Genomic DNA, 26,387 nt, shown 5'->3' with positions numbered 1-26,387 from the left:
AATCTTTCCAAGGGCCGGCTGTCAGCCGAGCATGGCGCAACAGTGCCTTCTTGGTATTCGCATCTGGGTTGTGTTGTACACAAATTAAACAGTTTTGACAATAATGCTTTACCTGGTCTTTCATTCTCGGCCACCATGCTACTTGCTGGAGCCTTTCTAACATTCCCAGTGGGCCAGGGTGTTCTGAGATGGGTGCGTCATGGGCTTGGTAAAGAAAAGCATTTCGCTCCTTCTGTGGCACCACCCACTTTTGATCGTACAGCAGGATCCCATCTTTCATCTTTAATTTGGGCTGATTAGCATATTCTCCCCTTGGGCTTTCTTTCTTCTAGCACCACCAAGACTGCCTTTATTTCAGGATCCCCATCTTGTAGTTGTCTTAAATCAATTGGGTCAGGTATTTTTTTTGGGTTGATTGGCTTCCATTGGAGGAAACATTTCTACTGGACCCCAATCTGTTCCCTTCGCACCTTTTTTTAGCCAATCCATCAACTTTCTGATTTCCCTCCCATAGAGGCTCATTTTTAGTATGTGCCCGGAGTTTATGAACTGTTACTTCTCTGGGTACTTCCTGTGTTCCGTTAAAAATTACCTTCAAAATGGGAGTGGAGGGTAATGCCTTCCAATCGGCTAATGTAAAGCCTCTCTTTTCCCAGATCGGAAGGTACTCTGTCATACAGTTACACACATACATGGAGTCTGAGTGTATGGTAAAGGGAATTGGGATGTGTGACCACATACGCTACAACTGCCAATTCAGCTGCCTGTGCAGACATATGTGCAGACAGTTTAATAGATAATTCTATTTGTTTGTCTGGATCATATATTCCAAGTCCTGTCTTCCTTTCTCCCTTCTCTACTCTACTGGATCCATCTACATAAAAATCTCGAGTGTCTGGTAACACTCCTGCCTTTATTGGACCTTTTTGGTGGTTTTGGTTGGCCACTTTACACTGATGCTTCTCTCCCTGATACATCAGGCTTCCTGCCAAGCTGGGTCAGTCTGGGTTGTGATGGACCTTAATATCTCTGCCCTGCAATAATAGGGTCCACCGAGCCAAACGGACGTTAGATACTGAACCGTCCTTCAATATGACTGGAGACCCTTTGATGTAGAAAAGACCATGCGCTCGAACGATGGGTTCGAAAAGGCCCCTTTAATGTCTCTGATTATGGTCTTTCATGTAGAGGTAGCCCCCTTACATTTTTACACACAGACATTTTTTATGGTCCTTACGTCTCCCATTTTGATTACTTCAGTGGCTTCGAATCCATACCTTATGCCATTTGACCATATGCTGGATGCAACACTATTTGATGTTTTACAAATCCCAGTTCTTTTGAACAGATTACCAGATAGGAATGAGAAGCCCGTGCTTTTTTTTACACCTATCAATGCCTTCCTGATCCGAAGCCTTTGATGAATGTCTTTGTTGCCTTTTCTTACATTACCCCATGCTGTGTTGAAAAGCTTGTGCTTCCAAAAGTCTATGTGTTTTGAAAACCTGACAACACTTTAAGCTCAATATTTTCCATCTAGCTTATTTATTTAATAATCTAGATATCTATCCGCAGTACAATATCTTCGATCCTGAAACTCATTCTTCTCCAATGCTATCAGCGTCAGTGAGGGAAAAACAGGATTTGCGAGAACACAGTTTACCACATTACCATGTTTGCAGATTTTCAAATGTCTTTGTTTAAAAGGGGCATAGTTAACCCTGAAACCTGGCTCTAGCTAGTCCTAAGCTCCCAGAGGTCCAATAGCTGAATCTTCCAATGGAGAAGAACATTTGCTCTGACATCTGGTTGCATTGGACCCATGTGATCATAAGCTGCTGGGATCTTGTGTGTGTATGCATCCTGAGACTGGAGTGCCTTCTGGCATAAGCATCAGATCAGGTAGCAAACAAATCAATTAAAAAGGTCATTACAGTTTACGGTTGGCATAAACAGTGCAAGGCTTTACATTCATTAACTACATTATTTATTTTACACAGAATCCTTACATATTATAGAAACTGTTGCTGTATAACTGAAAATAAATGAATGCAATGCTTATTATATTTAAAACTCATAAGATTAATTCCATGCGGAAATGCTTCCAACGTACTTTAAGCCTCTACCTGAAAATACAGAATGGGAGTGAGTCATCGGAGTATTTTTGGTTGCCAAACTTGTAGTTAATTTTAAGATTAGAGTAATAATAAATATTTCAAAAAAAATCATAAAAAGGGAATATATGATTGATGTATCATCAGGTTTGGTTTTCTGTCTAACCTTTTCTATTATATCAAATGCAAATATGTCAACCTAAAAAACAAGCAAAGGTGATCAACAGTCCCAATAAAGCTGATGGCTAAAAAACAGCCCTGAATATGTAAAGATATTCTTCAGTCTGTTATTTTAACAGTGGTGTTAGGTGCCTTCACTAAAATAGTGGACAGATAACTATCATATGAACATGTTAAAAGTTCACCCAATATTACCACCAACAGTAATTTCTAGTTTCCAATGCTATTCTGACTATCAAAAGGGTTTATTTTCTCGCACTAGATATAAAAATTATTACATGCTGCAATCATTAAAAAATCTAAAAAAATGCATGAAAAATTGGTTTGCAGCAACAGACAAAGGGAACGAACTTTCGTGCTCTCAGATGGACCTGATTTCCTCTGGTCTGACATTGGTAATCTATTACACTTATTATTAGTGACACTCTTCGCATCTTCCCATGAATGTTAACTGCTCTAATACAAATGGTGAAGGCTCTCTCCTTCATTACTGCAGGTTCAAAGTTGCAGAACATAACCAGCTGCTCCAACTCACCCACAAACAGGCCAGCGACCCAAATCACACATCATCGTAATGCACACGATATGTTATTTTATTCCTTTTCCCTTTGTCCTGGGACATGCAGGGTTAAAAATCCAGGTTCCCTATTCAGAAATAGCCCAACTTATTTCATACAAAACAGGCGAGTTGTTATACATATGTAAATCATAACTCTGCCCCTGCTTGTCTGGCACAGTGTGTTCAAAATACAGTAACTAATAGGAGTCAATTTTAAGCAGCAATCAGGTGGGACAGGATAGTTTAGGTAGGTCAAATAATTCAATTCAAAGGCAAATACCCTATGGATAGTTTTAAAATGTATGATTGGCAGTTGTATTTGCATGGGCTAATACTGTTTTGAATATTGTGAATGGCTAACCACCTAATATAGTAATGAGAGATACATCTTCAATATTCTTTGTTCCAGTCTATTTTGAAGTGGTTTTGAGGGTATATTTCAAGCTGACTTGACCAAATAAGCAATCATTCTGAAGCTTGATAGACAGAGGCAGGAAGAGACTCTGTGGATCAGTTTGCAGCCAACTGCTAAGTAAGTTTAGTCAGGAACTGGGCTCCCAGTTCAGTTTACCATGAGGGTTAACAGAGAAGTGCTTTTGAGAAGGAATAGTAAATTCTGTATTTAATATAAACCTACTGTTTGTATTTAATATGGTTCGTTTATCTGTTTACTGTTCATTAATCTGTCCAGCACTTGATAGCTTAAGGTTTGGTCTGATATGTGTTTATTCTTCCACCTTTCTGTTGACAAGGAAAGCACTTGGCAGCAGTGATATAACCAGTAAACTGAAATACATAGACAAGGGTCCTCTGGGTTTGCCACAATTATTTGAATACTAGTTGATCTCCTGTTTTCCATGCAGGGAGTCATGACCAAGGCCAGTATTCAAACCAAGTGGGTTAAAATGCAGTGGGAGGAGACAGATGGGAGGAAGAAGGGAAGAGAGAGAAGATGTGAGGGAGAGAAGGAGCAGACATGGAGAGAAAGGGGGCATGCGAAGGTGGAAGGGAGAGCGGATGGGAGGTGGGGAATGGAAGGCAACATGGCAGGAGGAGGGAGTGGCGGAGAGAAAGCAACAAAGGACAATGCAGGAGCCAGGGCCTATTTATTCACAGTAGAGGGAGAGATGGGGGAGGAGAGGATAGGAGATGAAGAGGATGGGGACAGAGGGTAGAAGAGATGGGGCAACAGTGGATGGGGAGGTTTAGCTGGCACTGGGGCAGGGCCAATTTTCCTCTCAGTGGGAGGGGGCAGCTGCATTGGGTTAGGGCCCACTTCCATCTCCAGGGGAGGAGAGTGGGTAGAACTATCAACTTCGGCGGGGACATAAAACGGACAATATCAGATTGTTCGCCCTTTATACACCACACACGATTTTTTTGAAAGGTAAATCGGATGGGTACAACGGGTGGCCGATCTGATATCATCCTTGTTACAACCCCACCAGAGTTGAAAGTTCCGACAAGTGTTTTTCTTGTGAGGAATGGGAGTGGATCATTTCTGCTTGCATGTGGGTGATGGGGTAATGGCACGTATATTGCTAAATCATTAGTCCCATATCCATGTCTCCAGTCTTTCGTTTCCAATATTTTCAAACTTATGCCCCCACTAGGACAGCATTCATTTTATGTCAATCTACTGTTTTTACCTCAGTTTTTCTTCCTTTACACCAGTGCTCAGATGCATAGCCAGATTCAGTTTGCCAATGCATTGGATAAGCCAGGATTTTGTTTCTGTGCCTCCATTCTTCCACTTTTAATGTTTCCACACTTTCCTATACACTTAGACAGAATTCACACCCACCTACTGCTTCATTAGACCAGTGATTAGATGTGCACCCAGGTTTGCTAGGTTCAGTAGGTTCGCCGATGCACTCGGACATGCCAGAATTTAGTTTCAGCAGCTTCACGGTATTGAAAGTAGAAGGGTTATGAATTACGACCATTCAAGATGCTTTATGCTACTGTCTGTTCATTTGACAATTTCCTGATAAACTCTAAATGCTATTTTTTCTGCAATGCATATTTCCGGATCATTGAGGTTAGATTTTGGGGCTGTCACATAACGTTAGATGCTGGCCTATTATACTCAATTAGTCATGTAATGTTACTGTTCAGCACCACCTACAGGTACAGTACCTTTAGAATCCTGAGACCACACATAGTTTTCATATATAAGAGATTGGACAAGTAAAGGCACACTCTGGATCAAAGGGTGTGAGCATTCACTTATGGGAGTGATCTGTGATGCTGAACCAGAGGAAAATATCTAGCGTAAAAACCCAAAAATGTAAGCATCGTAAAATCTTAAATTGGAAATTTCCGTATAATTTTTAAAATTAATTAACAGTTATCACCAGCTCAACCTCACTCCCTGCTTTATTTAAATACCCCGGTAATTCCTGAAGTGCAGTGACATAAATGCTCAAATAAAGCCAATTAATCTATTGACACCAGCAATATCCTCCTTATCTTAAAAATAAATTGGCTGCAATCAGTCTGAAAGAAAATAAACCTTCATAAAGGACAACCAGGCATGTCTCAAAAATTCTTTTGAGGAGAATCAAAAATTTTTAAAAGCTAAATTTTAGCAGTTTATTTGCCTCAGATGACTTCTTTGGGATCAATCAGCAAATAAACATAATAGCCTAGAAATTACACCCTCTGGTGAGAATTCTGCCAGAGGTGTCAGAATTTCAGAAGGAACCCAGATCTGTCGGATTTCTACCCAGAAAATCCCAATCCAGGGAGGTGGGCGCTTCTTCTGCCTGCCCTCACATCCTGGCAGCAGTTTAGGGGTGTGTCTGGTGGCGCTCCCAGCTACTCTGAGAATGCCAAACGATGCACCCCGATAAGTCCAGCAAGACCTATGTCTGCCGAGAGTCAGCAGAGGTCCTGTTCTGAGTATAGTGAAGGCCCCAATTGGGAACAGTCAAATGGGAGTCTACCCCAGAAGAATCCATTACTGTTACTCAATAGCCATTTTGTTCATTTGACTAGATGATAATTGTTTTTGAACACATATCTTCAGGCTGATCTGGGTCCCTGACTCCCCCTCTTGGCAGCAGCAGCAAATTCCAGTTGCAAAGCTGGGTGAACATCTCTGTGCCACTACAAGTGCAGATGCCCGCTCCTGGTATTTAAATGATCCCATTCCCAGGATTTCGGATGTGTTCACTAGTAGGTAAAAGCAGCAGGCAGGAGTTCCACCCCCATGTCGCCCTTCTGGTAGTGCAATGGCACTGTGAAATTTGTACCTCACTGTAACTGTACTGTCCGCAACCATCAGCTCATCTTAAAACTCTTTTGCCTCAAGTACATGTGCAACCAACAGTGGGAGAAAGTAGCATCTGATTCATTCTGACAGCCTGCAATGGCACACTCCACTGAAAATAGTTGATTTTTCTTATGAAATACGGACAAGGTAACTGAAGAATAGCATTTATACAAATCCTCAAATAATCATGCCGGACTTGGTTTAAATACAGTGAAGTTTTCTCAAATCATTGTGTTTGCAGACTAATAGATGGAGATATCAGTTATAATACTTCCTTCCCTCTTGGGTTGGAGATATGATGGTTACGTTAGAAAAAACTCAGTTAATGGAATTTTGTTAACTAAAATGTTTGTTTTAAGGGGACAGTTGCTTGTGCATTGATACATTCAGTCTTCATAAGAACATAAGAAATAGCAGCAGGAGTAGACCATAAAGCCCCTCGAATCTGCTCCGCCATTCAATAAGATCATGGCTGATCTTCCACCTCAACTCCACTTTCCTGCCCTATTCCTATATCCCTTGATTCATACATGTATTATGCTTACTTTAAAAAAAAATGAATGACCAGGACACTTGGCTCAACATCCAAATTTTCCCATTATAGTCTGTGTGCAGGCCGTGGGGTAATAGAATGTTTGTAATGGATGCACTGTATGCAGAATCAGGACATAAAGTGGGCAAGTGATTCAGTCATGTGCTATCACATTGAGTTGCACTACAGGTATATACATGTCCCACATTCTGTGGTTTTGGTCTGCTCTTTGACCTTTCTCCACTGTTTTCCGAAGGGTAGCAGATTATTTGTTATTGGAACCCACATTAATATTTCAGTGTGAATCAGTGGTCTATGAACATTTGTGACAATTGAAAACGGATCATTCACATCAAGTATGAAGCTTACATTCTAACAGGGGATAGGCAATGAAGACCTGCAGGATGTTATTTATAACCTCTGAATGGACTGTTTTGACAAGGTGAGCAACAGTCAAGATTGAATTATGGGCAGTGCCATAAGTGGGATATGGATTGTTTCCTTCTTGGTCATGTATTCTGTTTATATCATATGTTGGTAAGTGATGGAAATGCTTAAAGTTGGATGTCTATTTTAATTTGAAATGGGAACTAAACCGATACACTTCATCAGTGGTCACACACCATGGTAGATTTTTGTCCACCATCTGGGCAGTGATCTGGCTGCCCTTTATAGAACCTGCCTGATTTTCATTCCACTAATTTCAATGGAATGAAAGTCGGGCGGGTTCTACAATGACAGGACAATCTGTCCCGCCAGATTGCCATCCAGGCACTGACAGCCGAAAATCTACCCCCGTATTGTCCTGCCTCAAACTTGGAATGAAATGGTTGTCGCTTCTATGCTCAGATGTTTCCTGCTGTAACAGCAGAGCTCAGTCAGGAGTTAAGTTGGGAGTTTAAAGAGTAAAAGAGTTTATTTATCTAAATAAAGGGATGCAACTGACTTTTTGTTGTTTTGCCGTTTTACTTTCATCTTGAATTTAACTCATATCACACAGTTCCTTCAGAATCAGCAGCAGTATTTCAGAGGTGGTTGCTAACAGTTTGAAGCCACAGATCGAACCAAAGTGATTTACAGTCAGAACTCTGATGTTTCAATATGCTCCCTCTTTCTCTGCTTTGTTTTCACTTTCAATTAATAAGGCTTTTTCTCTCTGCAGAACTAAAAATCCCCCAAAACATGCAAACTAGTGTTGAAATGATGCAACTAACTCTGTGATGTTTGGTAAGCTTATCAACACAGACATATACCAAATACAAAATTCAGTTTGTCAATAGGAAAGTAATTGAGGCAGGAACCTGGCTTGCGTTTACAGACCTTGTATGGAAGACATGACCAGTCACCAGTTCAAAGACATGGTAAAATGTAAGATTGCTGATGTCACTGTGAAATGACTTTTTCCAATCACAGTGTCACCTGTTAATTGTGACGTCATCTCTGCGATATGAAAAATATTTATGGGATTAATATCATGATATGTGGTACAGATTATGAACTCAATTGTTTGCTACATTTTACAGAATGTTTTACTGGTATTCAATAACATCAGAATGTATGTTTGAGAGTTAAATATTGGAGAATGCTCTTGAAGACCTCTTCTTACCTAGAAAGCATCCTCTTGATCTGTATATCTGTGAAAAGTATTGGGCCTACAAATTAGATCGCACCCAAAACGGGGCATAATCCCGGTACAACACACACTGCACAAGCTTAATGAGGATGGTGGCAAGACCATGGCAAATTGGTCCGCCAGTCTCATTAGGATAATATCAGAGAGCTGCAGATGCCAGTCCTGGCCCCAGAGGCAGCTTGATGGTTGCGGGGTTATAGCAAATCAAGAGAGTCCGGGGGAGGAGGCAATTGGGAAGGGGGCGAGCGGTGGCTGGCAGTGGCCCGCAGTTTTAATGTGGACAGGTGGAGCACCCCTGCTTCTCCTGGCATCACAACAAGGTAAGTTTAAAAAATCATGAATCCTACCTTTTGGGTGGCAGCCTCCAGTAGATCCTTTAAGGACCGTTGTTTTGGCTGCTGAGCACCTGAAAAAATTGACCACAGCATGCCCAAAATGGTTTGAAGCAGGCATTAGGCCCCCCAGATTTGCATATACAATGGACCTAATGTCAGTTTCAGGCATGTGCCCTGGATGCCTACTAAGCAGCCAGATTCAATATGGCAGGTGGTGCACTTCTGCTGCAGAAAGAGGCCGCGCACGCCGCCCGCCATATTGGGCCCTAAGGCGACCATTTATGTCTGTAAAACAGGCGCATTGCGATCAAATTTCTAGATCTTTAACTAGCTCCCCCGCCTACTGTAAAAATACTCTTCTTGCAGCAGCCAAATAAGCCACATATAATCCATTTTCAATGTTACATACAATGTGAGATAATTATTAAGTAAACATAGGCACTGCATAGAACAAATTGTAGTTAATTGGAAATTGCGTTAAGTAATTAATTAAATTAATTAAATAATTGTCTTATAGTACAAGACAATGAGTTTGAATATAATTTACATAATATGACATGCTTCACCTACTTAACCATTGTATTCATATGTATTATGATGTAGGATAGATTCCACTTAAAGGTCAAGAGATAGTTACATGTATACATAGACTGCCGTATGCACTGTCATAATGTTTGTTACAAATATGAACATCCTCAACAGTTAATCATGTTGTATATTTCCTATTTTCCCAAACAATGCAGAAAGATTAATTTATGTCCTCTGACACAATTATTTGATCAGAGAAAACATTTCAGCAGATAGAGAATAGGTTAACACCTCATAACCATGTAACAGATGGTCAATCACAATGAAACCTCTTGCCAAGTATAAGAAACAAGTTAATCAGAGAGAAGAAATATGACTTGAAGTAATTGTATTTTTTAATATTCATATATCTATCAATTGTATATTAAAAATAGTGAGTGGCTGCAACATTGGTACTGTGCCCGAAGGTGGTGCTGTGAGGGTTACAATATGTGACCCATAAGTACAGTCGGGCTCAACTAACGTTACGTGACAGCCCCACTGTATTGACACTGAATTCTTCCACTCATTGAATTTGGAAGCAGTTTTTAGTCCTACCTAATAAAATTATCTCCATACCAATGGTCCTTGCTGCTCCTGCAACGTTTCTTAATGGAAGAGCTTGTAGCCCTTTATTTCCTTTCCTGTTCCAGTCTCCAGTTCTCTTGAAGAAGCCTCTTTCCCAATTGCAGCACAATACTAGCATCGTGGATCCTCCACTTTTATCAAATCATGGGAATAAAATTAATCTTGTATCAGGAAAGCCTCCTTTGAAACAGCTGGTGCCCACAAGTGAGTGGTATTCCCCAGACTTGAACACCATTACAAACTGCCAGAGCTACACAGAAAGTTTGTTCTGAGCTAGATTATAAACTGGTAATGGTTTGTATATAATTTACAGTCAGGAGAGATGCACGGTACCATCCAACAGCTCTTACTGATCTACTCAGTTAAAAACAACACCAAATTCACATGTCCTCATTTTCATTTTTGTTTTTTGCACCCCACAATAAATAAAGACAAGACTTTTGGTAAACATTGCCATAAAACCTATACATGAGTCAGAAATTCACCTTTTTGTATTAAACCAGATTCTTCCAGCTTTTCTGATAAAATAGTCCTGGGTTGTTGGTAATCAGCAGCCCCCATTCATAAATTCTTTCCTTTCAGTACTTCAAAAAGTTTTCAATGCAGAAGTTTCAGAGACTCTTAAATTGGAGACCGACACTGAAGAATGTTCAGTGGAGAAGGTTCAGGTGAGTACTGAGGCTCCCTACGCTCTGACGGCTGTGATTTACACTGCTCCTGTTCGCAAGGTCTGTCTCCCCGATCACCCCATTCTCAGCTACCAGCCCATTCTGAGCCGGTGCTCCTCTCTGACCTGTTCTGTTGTCAGCCTTTGTGGTCAGCATCCACGCACATTAGGCACACTGTGGGCAGGTGCTCCCTACATGTATAACTTTAAAGGAAGATACAATGGCCTCCTCACTAGGGGTTTGCTGGGTTGGTCCACCATGTGGTGTGCTGGACTCCACATAAAAACACATGTAGAATGTTGAAACTTCTCTCATGGAAGAACAAGGGCTGTGCTATATATATTATTCATATTTATTATATATGATGCCAGGGCCGTTGTATATTTATTTAGTATATACTTGATGATTCAGGGGTGTCGAATAGTACTTCCTCGTCTCTCCCCCCTTCCTCGCCTCTTCCCCCCTCCCCTCTCTCTCCTTCACCCTTTCTCTCCTCTCTCCTTCCTTTCCTTTCCTTCTCCCCCAGATCCTCCTTTACTTTCCTCCCCAGCCTCAAACTTGCCCTACCTGCTCCTTCTACCCCACTCTGTTCTACCTTCTCCCTCTGGCAACCATCTTTGCAGTTGTCCCTTGGCCCTGTAACCCTGCTTGACCTAAAGACTGCCCTTGGTGTTGACTCCCTATGTTGCAATGCCATGGGAGATCACCTGGTTTATATAAAAAAGGTCTCAAGGGATAGGGATCAAAGGTGGATAAATGTTATTCAGCTACAGATCAGTCATAATCTGACTGACTGATGGAACAGGCTCGAGGGGCTGAATGGCTTGCTCTTGTCCCTCTGTTTTCTGTGTTCCATTTAGGGAACAACATTATGAAACAAAACCCAGTGCCCCACTTTAAGAGGGATGTCCTGCGGTTGACAAGTGGGAATGTTGGCATTCTATTTTCCCATCATTGTTGCAAATCTCTCATTTGTCCTTTTTCCTCTTTCCGTACTGTGCTAGCAATGCTAGCATAACCTGCCGTTGGGTTGCTGGCTGTTGGTTGCATGGCACGTATTCCTGATTTTCCTAGAAAATCAAAAGTACCACAAGTCAGATGCGCTGACCTCTTCCCCCAGTTCTTCGATTGACACTGCAACCGAACGAGCTTCCACACTGGGAGAGGAACCTCACAAATTTTACCCTCATATGTACACTAAAAAAGTGATGCCGCATATGTTGTCCTACATTTTGAGTGTCAGCGTCCATATTGACACTCATTACACCAAATTCTAAACTGGAATAAATAATTCGGGATGCCATGTAATAACTGTAACTGCTTTAAGAGAATTAGATCATCTGCAGCAGTCGCATTAGCAGAAAATCATTGGCAGTTTCAGCGATCAAACTGGAATGATAGAAAATTCCAAGCAATAGAATGATTTAAAAATAACAGTTGTAAAAATCTTCAAATTGTTTAGTACTATTTCCTGGAGTAGTCCTTGGTGCCTTTTTAACATGGCCAAAAATGGTCCATAAAAATAGTGCGGCCGATTTTAACCCTATCCATCCAGTTTCAGGGTGGATGGGCAGTTAAAATCGCCTTGGTTACTTACCCCGTCAGAAAGCCGCCTGTTTTGAATTTTAACCTGCATTACTGAGCAGGCGGCAAGGACACCCTGCCCAATGCCGGCGGGGTCCTTCTTTACATATGCATGTCAGGTCCTGTGACTTCATTGGGATCCGACTGCACTTTTAAATGGATGCCCTGAACGAGATGCCGCTGTGGCCTTCCTGCCAAGTGGAGACAGCAGGGAAGAGGAGCTAGGGTCAGAAGAGGCCTAAACTGCTACGTTTTTAAATTTTCCATGTGGAGATGCCTGATGTGGGAAGCTGGCTGGCGGGATTTAAATGAGGCCCAGGAGTTAAACTAGCCCGGGCCTCCTTTCTGGAGCAGTGAGTGAGTTTCCAACTCACCTCATTACCCACCCATCCACCCAAAATCTGTCTGGAGTTAAAATCAGTTCCAGTCTTTTGTAATTGTCTCGAGGAAAATTAATTTTAGTTAATTCAGAAGATACTGCAAGAGGAGAAGTCGCTACGATTGTGTGTGCGCCTAACATTCTGCCTAATAATAAGCATTAGAAATTTAGAGAAAATCATCTTTAAAATTTGCTGTATTTTAAAATCTGCAAAAGTCATTCAGTGCTTGATGAACTGAGAAGCTTATGAAATGTAGATTGAGTTGGGAGGTTGAATAGATGTATAAGCAGTGGATCTGGTATTGAGCTACTATTTAGTAATTTGAACCTATGCAAAACAGGTGGTTAAAAAAAGTCAAAAGGCTGTTCACTTCCACCCTTTGCATTCACAGTAAAAACCTTTAAAAGTAAAGGTGCCAGCAAACAACCTTATGGCTACCAGTTTATTTCAGTATTGATATTTCTAATCATATGTCCAATTTTTTTTCTTTCAGATCACTTGACCAATCCTCCTCAGAATCATTCAATGCTCAGAACACTTCCACCTCCAATGACACATACCCATACTCTAAACCAGCCTCACGCCTCCTCAGTGAGCTCATTGAACAGGGGGAACTTCACTGCATGCAATAACCCTAGTCCCAGTCCAGCCGATCTCCCACCCCCTCCAGAACCACCTCCCAGCATACAGGAGCCTGCCCACATGCAGGACAACTGGCTACTCAACAGTAACATCCCCCTGGAGACCAGGTAGGCATCTCGCATTGTTAATATAATAATGTGGCCTAAACTGCTGTGGTTGTTTATCACCAATACTCTAGAAAACCTGAAACTAAAATTTGTAAATCTAATATTGTGGAATCTTTCTGTATCACATTTCTTAAAATCTGTTTAAATTGTTAACATAAAACAGAATATGAATGTTTTATAAGTGATACTTTATGATAGTATAATGGCCTGGAGTTTCCGCTAGGGGACACAATGGGGAAATGCGTCTGGAATGTGCCGAAAACTGCGCTGGTTTTGCTGAGGTGAAGTTACGCCCAAGTTTCCACGCAAGCTCATTTGCATAAGCCCGAACATAAAATCTCCCATGAATCAGCGCAATCTAGCAGCATAATCGAATGCAATGGATTATTGATTGGAACAGGGCCAATGGGGCCTCAAAATGACTGAATTAAACTAATTTAAACTGAAAATTTGTTCAGTTAATTTCTGCAGCTGAAGAACCAGGCCAATTAGTGGTTTCGATTGACTGCTGGTCACAGGTCGTTTGGACCAAGGGCAAATCAATTAACTGAATTTGAACTCATTTAAACTGAATTTAAAGTCATTTAAAATAACTGTGGCATCAGTATGAGAAACATACCTGAGTGAGGCTTCAGTTGACTGCTGGGCACTGCAGCTGCATGTCATCAACGATGTGACCACGAGTGCCTGTGCGTCTGAAATTCTGGTTGCAATGTGATGAACACCCCTGAACAGGCGCAATGGGCAGAAACTCATCATTCTGACGTGGGGATGTGGCCAGTTTTGTGGGCGGGGACTGCTTCGGGCAAATTAACTTTTGAACCAGCGTAAAAGATCGCGGAAACTGGATGGAATTGCTTAGGGGCGTAACTCACTCACTTTTTAAATTCCGCAATCTTTTACGCTATTTCAGTCAATGCGTCCCAGATTGCGCTGCTATCTGAACGGAAAACATGCGGAAACTCCAAGCCGATGGTGGTGGGTTTAGGGATTAGGGTTCAGGGTTCATTCACTTGAAGTAATTTTATCCTAACCATTTTACATTATACCTTAAAACAATTAAACTGCTGATCTGAATAGCATGATTTAAAAAGGACATCAGTAATTTCTCTGCCACTTCTATTCCTACCATTACACTGATGTCTGGTTTTTAATTTTTCGGCCATTTTGCTGGTTTTGATTTTTGCTGTCTCCATTCACTATTTTATACATATGCAGCTCATTGGCTTCATTCATATTTCCATCTGAATGTAGAAATGTAGCAAAGCAGACATTCCTAGAGACTTTGCAGGACAACCTAATTGAGATGGACGTTTTTACCTCTGCTCGACATGAAGGTGGTTACAATGATGGGTATGTGATGCTTCTTGCTGGGAATAATGACCTCTTTGCTCAATTCTTCCTGCCTTGAGTTGAAAACTCAATTTACAAAATCTGCTTCAAAAGTTTACAGATTATGTTTATCAGACAGTGATAAACTGCTATTATCTAATGTCACTTCTTTTATTGAAAGCAACAGCTTTTGTGATAATAGTGTTCTATCACTTGTCTGGTGCAAACTAAAATCTTCGCTTTTAGTGCTAAGCAATTGTGTCCAGCGAACTTGTATATTTTACTGATTTATTCAGACTTTTCTGTAAATGCTAACAGGAGCCAAAATTATGAGTGTTAGTTCTAACTATGGACCTAGCAAGGAATGATAACTACAGTGGAAATGTGTCTATTTACAAACTTGAGAGTGTGCAGTAGAAAGATTTTAAAGTCAATTTGGCCAGATTGTAGTATTCTTTCCATTGAATTTCTGTTCTAGTTGATTTCATAACCCAATTTTGCTGACATTATCTATTCTGCCTGAAGATATATAGAGAGTTTCAAAATCCAAATTGCAATCTGACCCAGCTCTGATGAAATAGAAATAAGTAAGGTAAACCCTGGTGAAATCTGGTTAAACCTCCTTTGTTGACATCATAACCATTAACAATGTTTTGAAAACATCATCACACTTCAAGCACACTGAATGCTGACTCCCACATTTGCACAAAATGTCTAAAAAAGCTTTATATAATGCCAGAAACTAATGGAACTACGGTTCGAATGGCAGTTGTAAAGCACTCAAGATTCATCCCTGTGGTTTTATGACATTTTCTGAGCCCTTAGACTAAGTTACGGCTCTCTCCTAAGTGTCCATTAATTTCTATTTCCTCACCAGTATAGTGAAGCCTGTGGGTTTTTTTATCTCCTTCGCTGCCACTTCCCGCTGATCTAAATTTCTGATTCTTTTCAATTTCTTCTTTTTAAAAACTGATTTTATTTATTGTGCTGCCCTCCTTTTAATGCACTATTGCACTGTGCTGCAATTTTCTTGTCACTTTAAATTCACTTCACATTGATTTGCATGGGAGAATGTGTGCATCATTAATTGTACGTGTACACTCATCGTGCCACTACTTAAGATTTTAAGATCTGAAAGCTTCTTTTTTTCATTTAGTCACATTATTAATACAATAAAGCTGAGCTAACCTTCAAGCCAATATGGTGGTTCATGTTGTAATACTTACACTTCGATGCTGCCCTACTATAATCAAATACATGTCCTTAACAGATATTAGTTTTTTTGTTCCATTTGAACTTGAATACATTCCAAACCATCCATTTTCTTCTTTGTATATTTGTAGAAATTTAGTCTTCTGAATCTTGTATCTAATGCGTATCAATTTTATTTGCAATGCCTTAATGTGTTAAAAGTATACACTAAAAGAAAAGAAAGAAATCAGTGCTGGCTTTTCTACCTGATGACCTGGCCCTTCCCTGAGGTCAGGAGCATGGGATTTACAAACAGCTGCTAATCTACAGGACGTTCCCTCAACAGTTAGCCTCTAATTGACTGAAGTGTGTACCTATTTTGGGACGTTTTATGAGTTTGTACTTCTGGCACAATGGCTGCAAAATCATGAGGGGTCATGTGCCCAAATTGCCAAATTGTTATCCTGGAAGAGTAGGCTATGTGCCAGGAGTGAAAACTCATACAATTACCCATCATTTCCCCACAGGAAGTACCTGAGCAGTGGCTTAAAATGATAAGCTTTTTTCTTTATTCGTTCATGGAATGTGGGCGTCGCTGGCAAGGCCAGCATTTATTGCCCATCCCTAATTGCCCTTGAGAAGGTGGTGGTGAGCCTCCTTCTTGAACCGCTGCAGTCCATGTGGTGAAGGTTCTCCCACAGTGCTGTTAGGATGAGAGTTCCAGGATTTTGACTCAGCGACGATGAAGGAATGGCGATATATTTCCAAGTCGGGATGATGTGTGACTTGGAGGGGAACGTGCAGATGGTGTTGTTCCCATGTGCCTGCTGCCCTTGTCCTTCCAGGTAGTAGAGGTCGCAGGTTTGGGAAGTGCTGTCGAAGAAGCCTTGGCGAGTTGCTGCAGTGCATCCTGTGGATGGTACACACTGCAGCCACATTGCGCCGGTGGTGAAGGGAGTGAATGTTTAGGGTGGTGGATGGAGTGCCAATCAAACGGGCTGCTTTGTCCTGGATGATGTCGAGCTTCTTGAGTGTTATTGGAGCTGCACTCATCCAGGCAAGTGGAGAGTATTCCATCACATTCCTGACTTGTGCCTTGTAGATGGTGGAAAGGCTTTGAGGAGTCAGGAGGTGAGTCACTCACCACAGAATACCCAGCCTCTGACCTGCTCTTGTCGCCACAATATTTATTGCTTAAACAAGGCTTCCACCTTAGTAGCTAAATGTTAGAACCAGATCCCAGCCTCAATAGGCAATGCCACGGAGGATCGGCTAGGAATTTTTAAAAAAACTTACCTGCATGTTACATTTTCAAACCTGAATGTGTCTAATGATTAATTAATTCATTTGGGGACTTCCACCAAACTTGACAAGTTATTGCTTCTCACCTTCCAATGAATTTCTTTTAAAATGATCACGCTAGAAATGCCCTGCCTATTCGATCTATGTATCTCTTATTATTTTGTCCTAACACTTTTATTTCGCTGGGTGGTAGCGGATGCGCAGCCCATCTTACACCCCACCCAATATACAGGCTGCCGATTCGCTATTGCCTTTTTTCGCTCAGCGATAAAAGTTAAAATTACCCTCTTTATGACTGTACAAGCCAAGATGGTTTCCCACCAGTTCCAAGCATGGCCCTGCAAAATTTAATCTTCCGCATCAGATTTTATTACAGGGACTATTTGCATTCATGTATGGCTGAGGAATGGAGCTCTGTGCAATTGTCCGTTTTCACTCATTCAATTCCGCTCAGATTTCTTTTTTAACCTATTTTCCTTTATAAGTCAGTGTTTTTATTCCATTCTGCAAATCTAAACAAAATACATTAATTTGGGCTGTGCCATATGTCAAGTGGGTAAAGGCACTGCCCCTTTTCGCACTAAGCCGTATAGATCAAAGATCCCAGGCTCAAAACCCAGTCTGTGCTTAATTTGCTGATCTAATACGGGGCAGCAGTTAATGTTCTACAAATGGGCTTCAGTGCCCTGGACTACAGAGGGGAAAACCAGTCATTCCCTGCCACTGATTGCAATTCACTCATCGAAACTAGATGTTGATTGAGAATAGGATACGGCTCATCTGTGATGCCATCCATGGGTGAGATCCCCTGCCAAATAACTCACTTTGCAGGATCATTCTTGATGAATGGTCACTTGTGCAAGGTACATGAAGGCTTCCTACTCCTGGGGCATAATTTTAACATGGCGGCGGGAACTCAACAAGGGCGTGAATGGTTACGTCGGAAACCCAGAAAAAAATCTGTGTGTTGGCTCGAGTGATCGCGACTCAATTGAAGGCCCTTAATGTAACTTGTGGGTTTCGCGTCTCCAAGCTGCGCAGCGGGCGTGCTGCGCAACCAAATGATGGGAACTAGAGTATATAAAGGGCCACTCAGCCATGGAGTTTGAGGGAGAAAGGAGGAATTTGCAAAGATGGAACACCAAAGTAGTAAGACAGCACCCTGCTTTAACGATTCTTCTCTTGAGTTGCTACTGGCCCGTGTGAGGAGCAGGATGGACACAATTTACCCAGCTGATCGGAGGAAGCACCCTGCCTCTGCCACCAAGGAGGCCTGGCTCGAGGTGGCAGAAAAGCTGAGCAGCAGGAGCACAGTGGCAAGGACGTGGGTATAACGCAGGAAGCGCTTTAATGACCTAACTAGGTCAGGACAAGTGAGTATTGATTCACCTACATCCTTTGGTGTACATTACCCCCTCCCTCACTCTATCTTGCCAAGTCTACTCAATCACATCACAATCACTCCTCACACCCACTTAAGTCTCATTATCAACTTACCTTCACTTTCTGTGCACTTCCTCACCTCCCCATTTGTGAACCCACCACCTCCACTCACCCCAATCCCGATGCAATGTCATGAATCTGTCTGATACCCTCTGATGCATCACTTTCGTTGGCAGCCTCACCCAATTCAATGCATCCATCGGGTGACCCCATAACCTTCACTCACTCACACATTTGTTCTTTCTCCCCTTGTAGGAGAAGACAGCGCAAAATGCACGGGAGAGGAGTTGGACTGGAGGCGGGCCACCACAAATAGTGCCCTTGATAGAGGTGGAGGAGGAGGCATTGGATCTGAGCCGCATGGTTGAATGCCTAGCCATCGGAGATGGCGAGACTTGCAACCCGCAAACGACTGGTGACAAAACTTTAACAACCTTCACGTACATCATGAATTGATGTTATCAATAATGGACCTGTTGCACACCTCAGTATGCTCATTGCAAACTAACTTCTGCGATGATTGTTAATATTGCTTTATGTTCTCTTCCAGGGCCTTCAAGGATTGATGAGGCATGCACCATGGAAGAGGGCGATTCCTCAGAGGAGCTCCATTCCTGTTGGACAGTTAGTTGGGTTGTCACCTGGTGATTCACCACTCACAAGTGAGCACGAGCAAACACTGGTAGCAGGGGCAGCTGTGGAGGGTCCGTGTCGGTGGGCGCACTCCTCTCCAAGCTCTGCTCAGCTGGACACAGATGCTGAAACCCAGGAGCTAACATTGAGAATGAGAATGATAGAGGTACAGTTGCACCTTTGCACGATACTGGAAGACATGCCACGCACACTCTCCACAATAGCGGCGAGGATAGAAGAGTCCTCTGTCACCATTAGTGAAATGATGGCACAGCTAAGTGTGGGACTGTCTACAATGGAGAGAATGGAAGCCTCCATTGAGCTTCAAGCATGGCTCACAAATGTGTCCATTCAGGCCACGGTATCGGCGGATTCTGGATACCAGCATATCTGCCGCAGTTAACGGGCAGACAGATATTTTTGTCGTGGCCTTCGAACGTGTCACAGATCTGCTCCAAGCTGTTGTCCAGCAGAGTGGTAGGAGTGATGCAGCCCTGGACCAGGAAAGGGATGATGGCGAATGGGACATGGAAGTGGGGACTCCACTCAAACCACACCCACGTCTCACCCGTTGCCTCCCCTCAACCAGTACCCGCAATGCTGCCTCCTCTCCCGATGGCCGTCTGCTCTTGGAACAATCTTTGGCGGAGGCCTCATGGGCTCCAAAACTCAGAGGTCATAGGCCAAGGGCATCAGATGATGCACCACATGGAAGCGGTAGAAAGAGGAAGGCTACGGTTTTGTAATCACCAAGGGTGTGCACATGGGTGTCTGAGGCATTGTCATGTTTTTCATTTATATTTGTTTTTTCTTACATGCACATTAAATGTCATAATTGTCACTATCACTGCCACGTGTTGTCCATTCTTGAGTCCCTTTTGTGAAAGCGCCCTTTTATGTGCTTCACCATGAACACCAAGACTTGATGCCACTCATTGGGCACGTTTACAATGGGGGTATGCATGGTTGAAGGACTGTTTTGTGCAAGCAGATTTGGGGGGGTGGGGGCGCTGGTGTTGGTCGAGGTGGTGGTGGTGGTTGTTTGAGGCAGTCTGAGTACTTTGCTATCTTTAGTTTGCAGATCTCCTTAAGAGAACCTATTAGATATGAGTGACTCCATGGCATCACGAACAACCATGTGCGCCGCTGCTCTGGCGATAAGAACATAAGAAATAGGAGCAGGAATAGGCCATACGGCCCCTCGCGCCTGCTCCACCATTCATAAAATAATGGCTGATCTTCGACCTCAACTCCGTTTTCCTGCCCGATCCCAATATCCCTTGATTCCTCGAGAATCCAAAAATCTATCTAACTCAGCCTTGAAAATACACAACGACTCAGCGTCCACAGCCCACAGGGGTAGAGAATTCCAAAGATTCACAACCCTCTGAGTGAAGAAATTCCTCCTCATCTCAGTCTTGAACAGCCGACCCCTTATCCTGAAACAGTGCCCCCTAGTTTTAGAGTCTCCAGCCAGGGGAAACAATCTCTCAGCATCCACCCTGTCAAGCCCCCTCAGAATCTTATATGTTTCAATGAGATCACCTCTCATTCTTCTAAACTCGAAAGAATATAGGCCCATTCTACTCAACCTCTTCTCATAGGACAATCCTCTCATCCCAGGAATCAATCTAGATGGGTTGCCCATCTTTGTCGCCCTCCTCCTCCTCCTCATCTTCTTAATGTTGCCAGCAGATGAGGATGCTTCATGAGCATATTGGAGCTCATGAAGCATCCTCTCTGCTGAACGATATTGTGCAGGACGCAACACACGACTATTATTCTGTACACCCTCGCTGTAGGGCTGACGGGTTGAGCACTGAAGGGCTCCCCCAAATCGATCCAGCACCTGAAGCGCATCTTCAGCATTCCAATGGCTTGTTCAATGACACACCTGGTGGTGATGTAACTGGAGTTGTACCGCTGCTGTGCCTCGTTGGTGTGGTTTCTCACCCGTGTCATGAGCCACGTCTCCAGGAATCCCTTGTCTCCAAGGAGCCAGCCCTTAAGTCTGTCTTGTGCGTGGAAGAGGGCCAGGTTGTTGGACTCACGCAAAATGAAGGAATAATGGCAGCTGCCACAGAATTTGGCACACACCTGCAGAAACCTCTTCCGGTGGTCACAAACCAGCAGCGCATTGATGGAATGATATCCCTTTCGGTTGATGAACAGTCTTGGCTCATGTGGAGGTGCTCAGATTGCTCCATGTGTGCAATCAATTGCGCCCTGCACCTGTGGGAAGCCAGCCAGAGAGTTGAAACCCACTGCCCTTTCAGTCTGGCTGATGTCGTCGCAGGGGAAGTTGAAGAAGTCGCATACCCTGGCAAACAAGCCATCCATGACCTGTCGTATACTCCTATGTGCAGACGACTGAGAGACCCTGGAGATGTTATTGGTGGCGCCCTGGAAGGATCCAGAGATGAAGAAATCGAGGGCAGTGGTTACTTTGAGTGCGATGGGCAATGCGTGGCCACCAGGCCCAGCCAGGAGTAGCTCTACATGAAGGAGCGTGCAGATGTCTGAGCCTGCGTGGGCACTGCTCCTCAGAGAGGGCAGGAAGCTCAGCCTCCGCCTGTACACTCTCTTACGTGGGTAGTGCCTCCTGCGACCTCGGCCCCTCCATTGGTCCCCTCTCTGCTCTTCTGCTGGTCCTTGTGACGTACCTCTGTCTTGTGGACCTGCAGCTCCCAGAACTGCAGGCTGTGCCTGCCACGGATGGTGATGTGCCTCCTCCTCAGATGTACTGTAGGATAAATCCATTGTGTCCCCCATTGTCAGTTTGAGGGGGTCCAAAATGTAGGTAAATATGTGTGAACACAAGAATTCTGAGAGTGAACAAAGAAATCTCAGTCTAAACACAAAGAACTCCCAGCCAAAGGTTTGTCTGAGAGAACTGATTGCCCTGCTGCAAAAACTCACCTTTTATTCACACGTGTCAATCACTGGTTTAAAGGTCCAAATAAGGGTCAGCCACAACTCACCTCCGTTTCTATGGCATGTTTTCAAAGGCCACGGAAGACACATTCAGGAGAAGTTAAAATGGTTTGTGTAACTCAATACACAAAGTTAATCGCATTAAGTACTTTAAATACCTAAATTGGCCCTTTAAATATCGACTTCTGGGAGTCAGAAGCGCACGTGCATCCAAATGCGTCTGGGTCAAACCCGGAAGTAGGCGCATTGGAGCTGGAATGCGGTCCGGAGCCGGGATCCGGTCCTGCTCCAAAAACGGAGTATTTTTACTGCCCACCCGCCCTCAACCCACCTGTTCTTCGGGGTTAAAATTTACCCCCTGGAATCATATCCTAGCAAAAGTCATTATTTTGAGGAAAGAAGAAGAGAAAATGGGAAGTAAAATACATACGCTCATATATATAGATATATTGCTGTGAACGTACTCAACTACATTAACTGAACCCTCCCTTTTGCTTTTTTAAAATTATTTTTGTCTATCATCGGTCATCTATAATAATCCTGTACAAAACTGTTTCCAAGGGCAATGACTATCTTTTATTTATACAGTACTTGCAAAATATCAATTCTTCCTCAGTCACTGAAGCTCCACAAATATGAATTTCCATCATACCACAGGCAGGAAATCACAGGCCCGTTATAAAATTTCTGCCGTGTTTGACTGTCTTGATCTTCTCTGACTGCCCTTTCAATGGCTTCATTCTGGGCTGTGTCCTTCGTTCTTTTTCTCCTATTGTTGGAATTAGCTCATTTTTTCTCTCATGTCAGAATTTCTTTTTGCTGTTTATTGTTTAGTTTGCTCAATTCACTGTTTTTCCCTTCAGCCTGGGAACAGTTCTCGTGAAATTTCCAAGTTTTTGTGAAGTGCCGTTTTTGAATTAAGTTGATTTTTGCAGTGTCTCAGTGTCAGTCTGCTAATTGGTTCAGACATCCATCAATTCCTTCACCTCTGATTGATGCCTTTTTCCTAGTTTTAGAATCTGCATCAAACATTTCAAATCCTTCCTGTTGATAAACTTTTTCTTTACTACCTCCCATTGTTGCATGACTTTTCCTGTCTTAAATGGATGGCCAGATATGGCAAGTGATCCTATTAAGAAAGCCACCTTGGATGAAGAGGTCTTCTTTCAATTTGTAGTGATTAACCTGTTGGTATCCAGGAAAGTTTCTATTTTGAAATTCTGCAATACAAAATGCAAACATTTCATTTACTGGTATCGATACCAAGATGCTTTGGCATCTAGTATTTTACAGCTATTCTGTCAAGCACCAAGGATCCTCTCTAAGTAAATAGAGAATTCATTTTGCTGCTATTTCTGATCATCACTCTCTGTTGGTGGGAGTGACAGTTGAGGAACACACTATTCATAAAAAGTACAAGTTTTTGTTCTTCAGGTTACTCCCCTTTTTGATTCCAAATTGGGTCCAAGCACACCATTGCCCAAACCCTTTGAACCGAATTGTTCATGTAAGCTCGAGATCCTGGCACCGAAGTCTTACTTGCAACCTCACATTTCTTCGATTCAAAGGAAATTCACTTGTTTCAAATGCACAGAACTTTAGCTTTTTGTGTAGATGGCACAACATGTTTTGCTAGCTAAGTTTTTTGGTTCATTTTGGAATAAGTAACAAAGCTATGGGCAGGACTTTTTTCTAAATAAAGATGAGCAATTTGAGTAATGGAATTAATTTCCCTTTGTTTCTCATTGGTAGTGCCGCCATGGATAGGATCCCTCGCAAGGCTTTCTGCAAGAAGGCTGCTTGGAGCAGTTTTGCATGCTTTCAACTAAACGTTGTTGTTTTAATCAAACAGCTCAGAATCATAAATACTTCAGTGCTGCTATGCCCCAAGCAAGTTTAAAGTTTACGTCATCAGAGGCAAACTCTGGTTTCTACACTACTTTAGTATACTTCTACTTGAATTCCAAGGTGGAATTTTTTTTTAAATGATTGATTACTTGTATTAGATGTGGTCTTCCTTATTCGCTGAACAAAGCACAAAACTCCAATTGTACCTCTTCTTCCTTTCTAACCTAGTGGCACAAAAGCTACTGATTTACTCTCTATATTTCATTGCTCTTCCTGGGGTTTCAGTATTGCTTCATTACAGTGACATAATGAGGATGTTAATCAAAATGTATCCTTTTTATACAGCAGGGTTGGGAATTTTCACCTGATAAATATGGATGTGCATGGTTTAAAGTGCTGAATGCAACAATTCTTTTTCTCCTCCATGGGGTGTCAGAAATTCCTATTTCAACGTGGAAATTGAATTTTATTCAAAGAGTGAGAAATACCATATCCAAGGTAATATCCATACTGATACTGGATTATTATGTTACAGTATTAAAAATTCCAAACTCTGTGTGCTGATGTCCATAAGATAGCAAAAAGTGGTATGGAGATGACATAACCTAAAATCTTGGACATGACCTTATTTGCACCCACATTTGTAAGTGCTGGATGTTCTCAGGGACTTTTGACCTCATTTTGTGAAATGGTTTTATGAAAACAGTGGAATGACACCAATATGAAATGAGTAATATAACTGTGGTATAACTTGCACCCTCAGTAACTTGAAACGCCAACCATCGGCGTGGACTCGATGGGCCGAATGGCCTCCTTCTGTGCTGTAACCTTTCTATGATTCGATGATGAGGGACTTTCTGATATCAGAATCTTGAGGGGGAGTTTTAACCCCCAAGAACGGGTGGATTGGGGATGGCTGGGAAGTTAAAATAATAGATTTTTCCAACGCGACCGCAACCCAGCTCCACGCGCCCATTCCCAGGTTTAACAGAGGGGCGTTTGGATGCACACAAGTAACCTACTCACCGGAGGCGGGTCCATAATTAGTGCAGGCGGGCAGGCAGTTATTGGAGCAATTAAAGTGATTTTGAGATGTTAAGTGTTTGTAAATTGAACTTAAGACATCTTCAAATTTAACGCCTCCAGCATGGGCTTCTCGGGCTGTGGGAATCACAGCAGGTAAGAGGAAGCGAGAAGGGCTGGATACGTGAGGTAAGTGCCTTTATTGCACTGCTTGTGAGCCAGGAAGAGCAGGAGTACTTCCCCGTTGACCAAGCTTATCTTTTAAATACCCTGCGATCGGCCAAACTCCCCCACGATGTCTGACTTCCCTCACTCCCATCCCGCGATCGGCCCCCCCATCCAAGCCCAGAGACTATGATCACGCCACGATCTTCCCCATCCAAACCCCAAAAACTATGATCTCTCCCCGACCGCCACCATCCAAGCCCAGAGACTACGATCTCGCCACGATCTTCCCCATCCAAACCCCAAAAACTATGATCTCTCCCCGACCTCCCCCATCCAAGCCCCGAAGACTACAATCTCTCCACAATCTTCCCCATCCAAACCCCAAAAACTATGATCTCTCCCTGACCTGCCCTATCCAAACCCCAAAGACTATTGTCTCTCCCCGACCTCCTCTATCCAAGCCCTGATTACTACGATCTCTCCCCGGCTGCTTTCGTGCCCGACAGGCAGTCAGCCTGTCAACCTGGCTGGCTATCAAGTGCGAAAGCTGTTGAAAAAATTTTAAAGTCGTCCTACCATCAAAATTGTAACAACGTGTGGGAAACCCTTGAATCCGGGTTTCCCGTCCTAAAATCGCTCTCATCCCAGCTCTGAATTAATATCCAGGCCTTTGTTTTTTTTGATGCATTGGAAACTCTATGTTCCTCTGCTATTTGGCCATGAACACTGATATGCAACATCAGTAAATTAATTAATACATTACAACGTAAATTTTCCCAAGTCCATTCTGGTGAGGTACGCGCCTGCCACCAGCACCTATCATCAAATCACTTCTGATTTTCAGGATGCGCTGGCAGTGGGTGAAGTACCTCACCAATGGCATGGACTCAGGGAAATTTACCTGCACATTTTAACCAAACAAGCAACTTCCTTCCATCAGAAACTGAACTCGTTCAAAAATGCCCATTGTCCAAAAATGTCCAGTAAAAACAATTATGAATTGATTTGAAAAAAATTGGTATTTTGCTTTTTGCTGCTTAAGCTACTTTTACACTGCAGCTCGTGTCTTGGGAGAGCAACCGAACTGCACTGCATTCTCACATTATCATTCAAATATGCAGCTGGTCTTCCTATAAACCAACTGCACTGGTTGAACCCACCAATCTGGATGTGCATACTGACCATGAAATTTTGGCCATTGTCATGACAAGGGTTGCCAACTCTGGTTTGACGTATTCCTGGAGATTTCATCATGTGACACAGCACATGTGATGCTTAATCACATGCCATTTGATCACGTGACATTTGTCCACTGTTTGCAAATGTTATTACATTTACCTTAGTTGA

At 42.7% G+C, this 26,387-nt stretch overlaps 1 protein-coding gene across 8 annotated transcripts in view; it reads left to right on the top strand.

Moving 5' to 3' along the window:
• tenm4 (teneurin transmembrane protein 4) overlaps positions 1-26,387 on the top strand; it is a 414,166-nt gene that overhangs the window by 168,151 nt on the left and 219,628 nt on the right. For 4 of the 8 annotated variants that reach the window (XM_067986263.1, XM_067986262.1, XM_067986261.1 and 1 more), the window contains one exon: positions 12,994-13,166. In XM_067986263.1, the coding sequence (XP_067842364.1) occupies positions 12,994-13,166 (173 nt within the window). Of the gene's footprint in view, positions 1-12,910; positions 13,167-14,420; positions 14,520-26,387 lie in introns of all 8 variants that reach the window. The other 4 variants (XM_067986259.1, XM_067986257.1, XM_067986256.1 and 1 more) reach the window with 3 other exon arrangements.

Source organism: Heptranchias perlo, chromosome 6 (assembly GCF_035084215.1).
Source record: "Heptranchias perlo isolate sHepPer1 chromosome 6, sHepPer1.hap1, whole genome shotgun sequence".
Classification (NCBI taxonomy): Eukaryota; Metazoa; Chordata; class Chondrichthyes; order Hexanchiformes; family Hexanchidae; genus Heptranchias; species Heptranchias perlo.
This window is presented reverse-complemented; position numbering and strand designations above follow the sequence as displayed.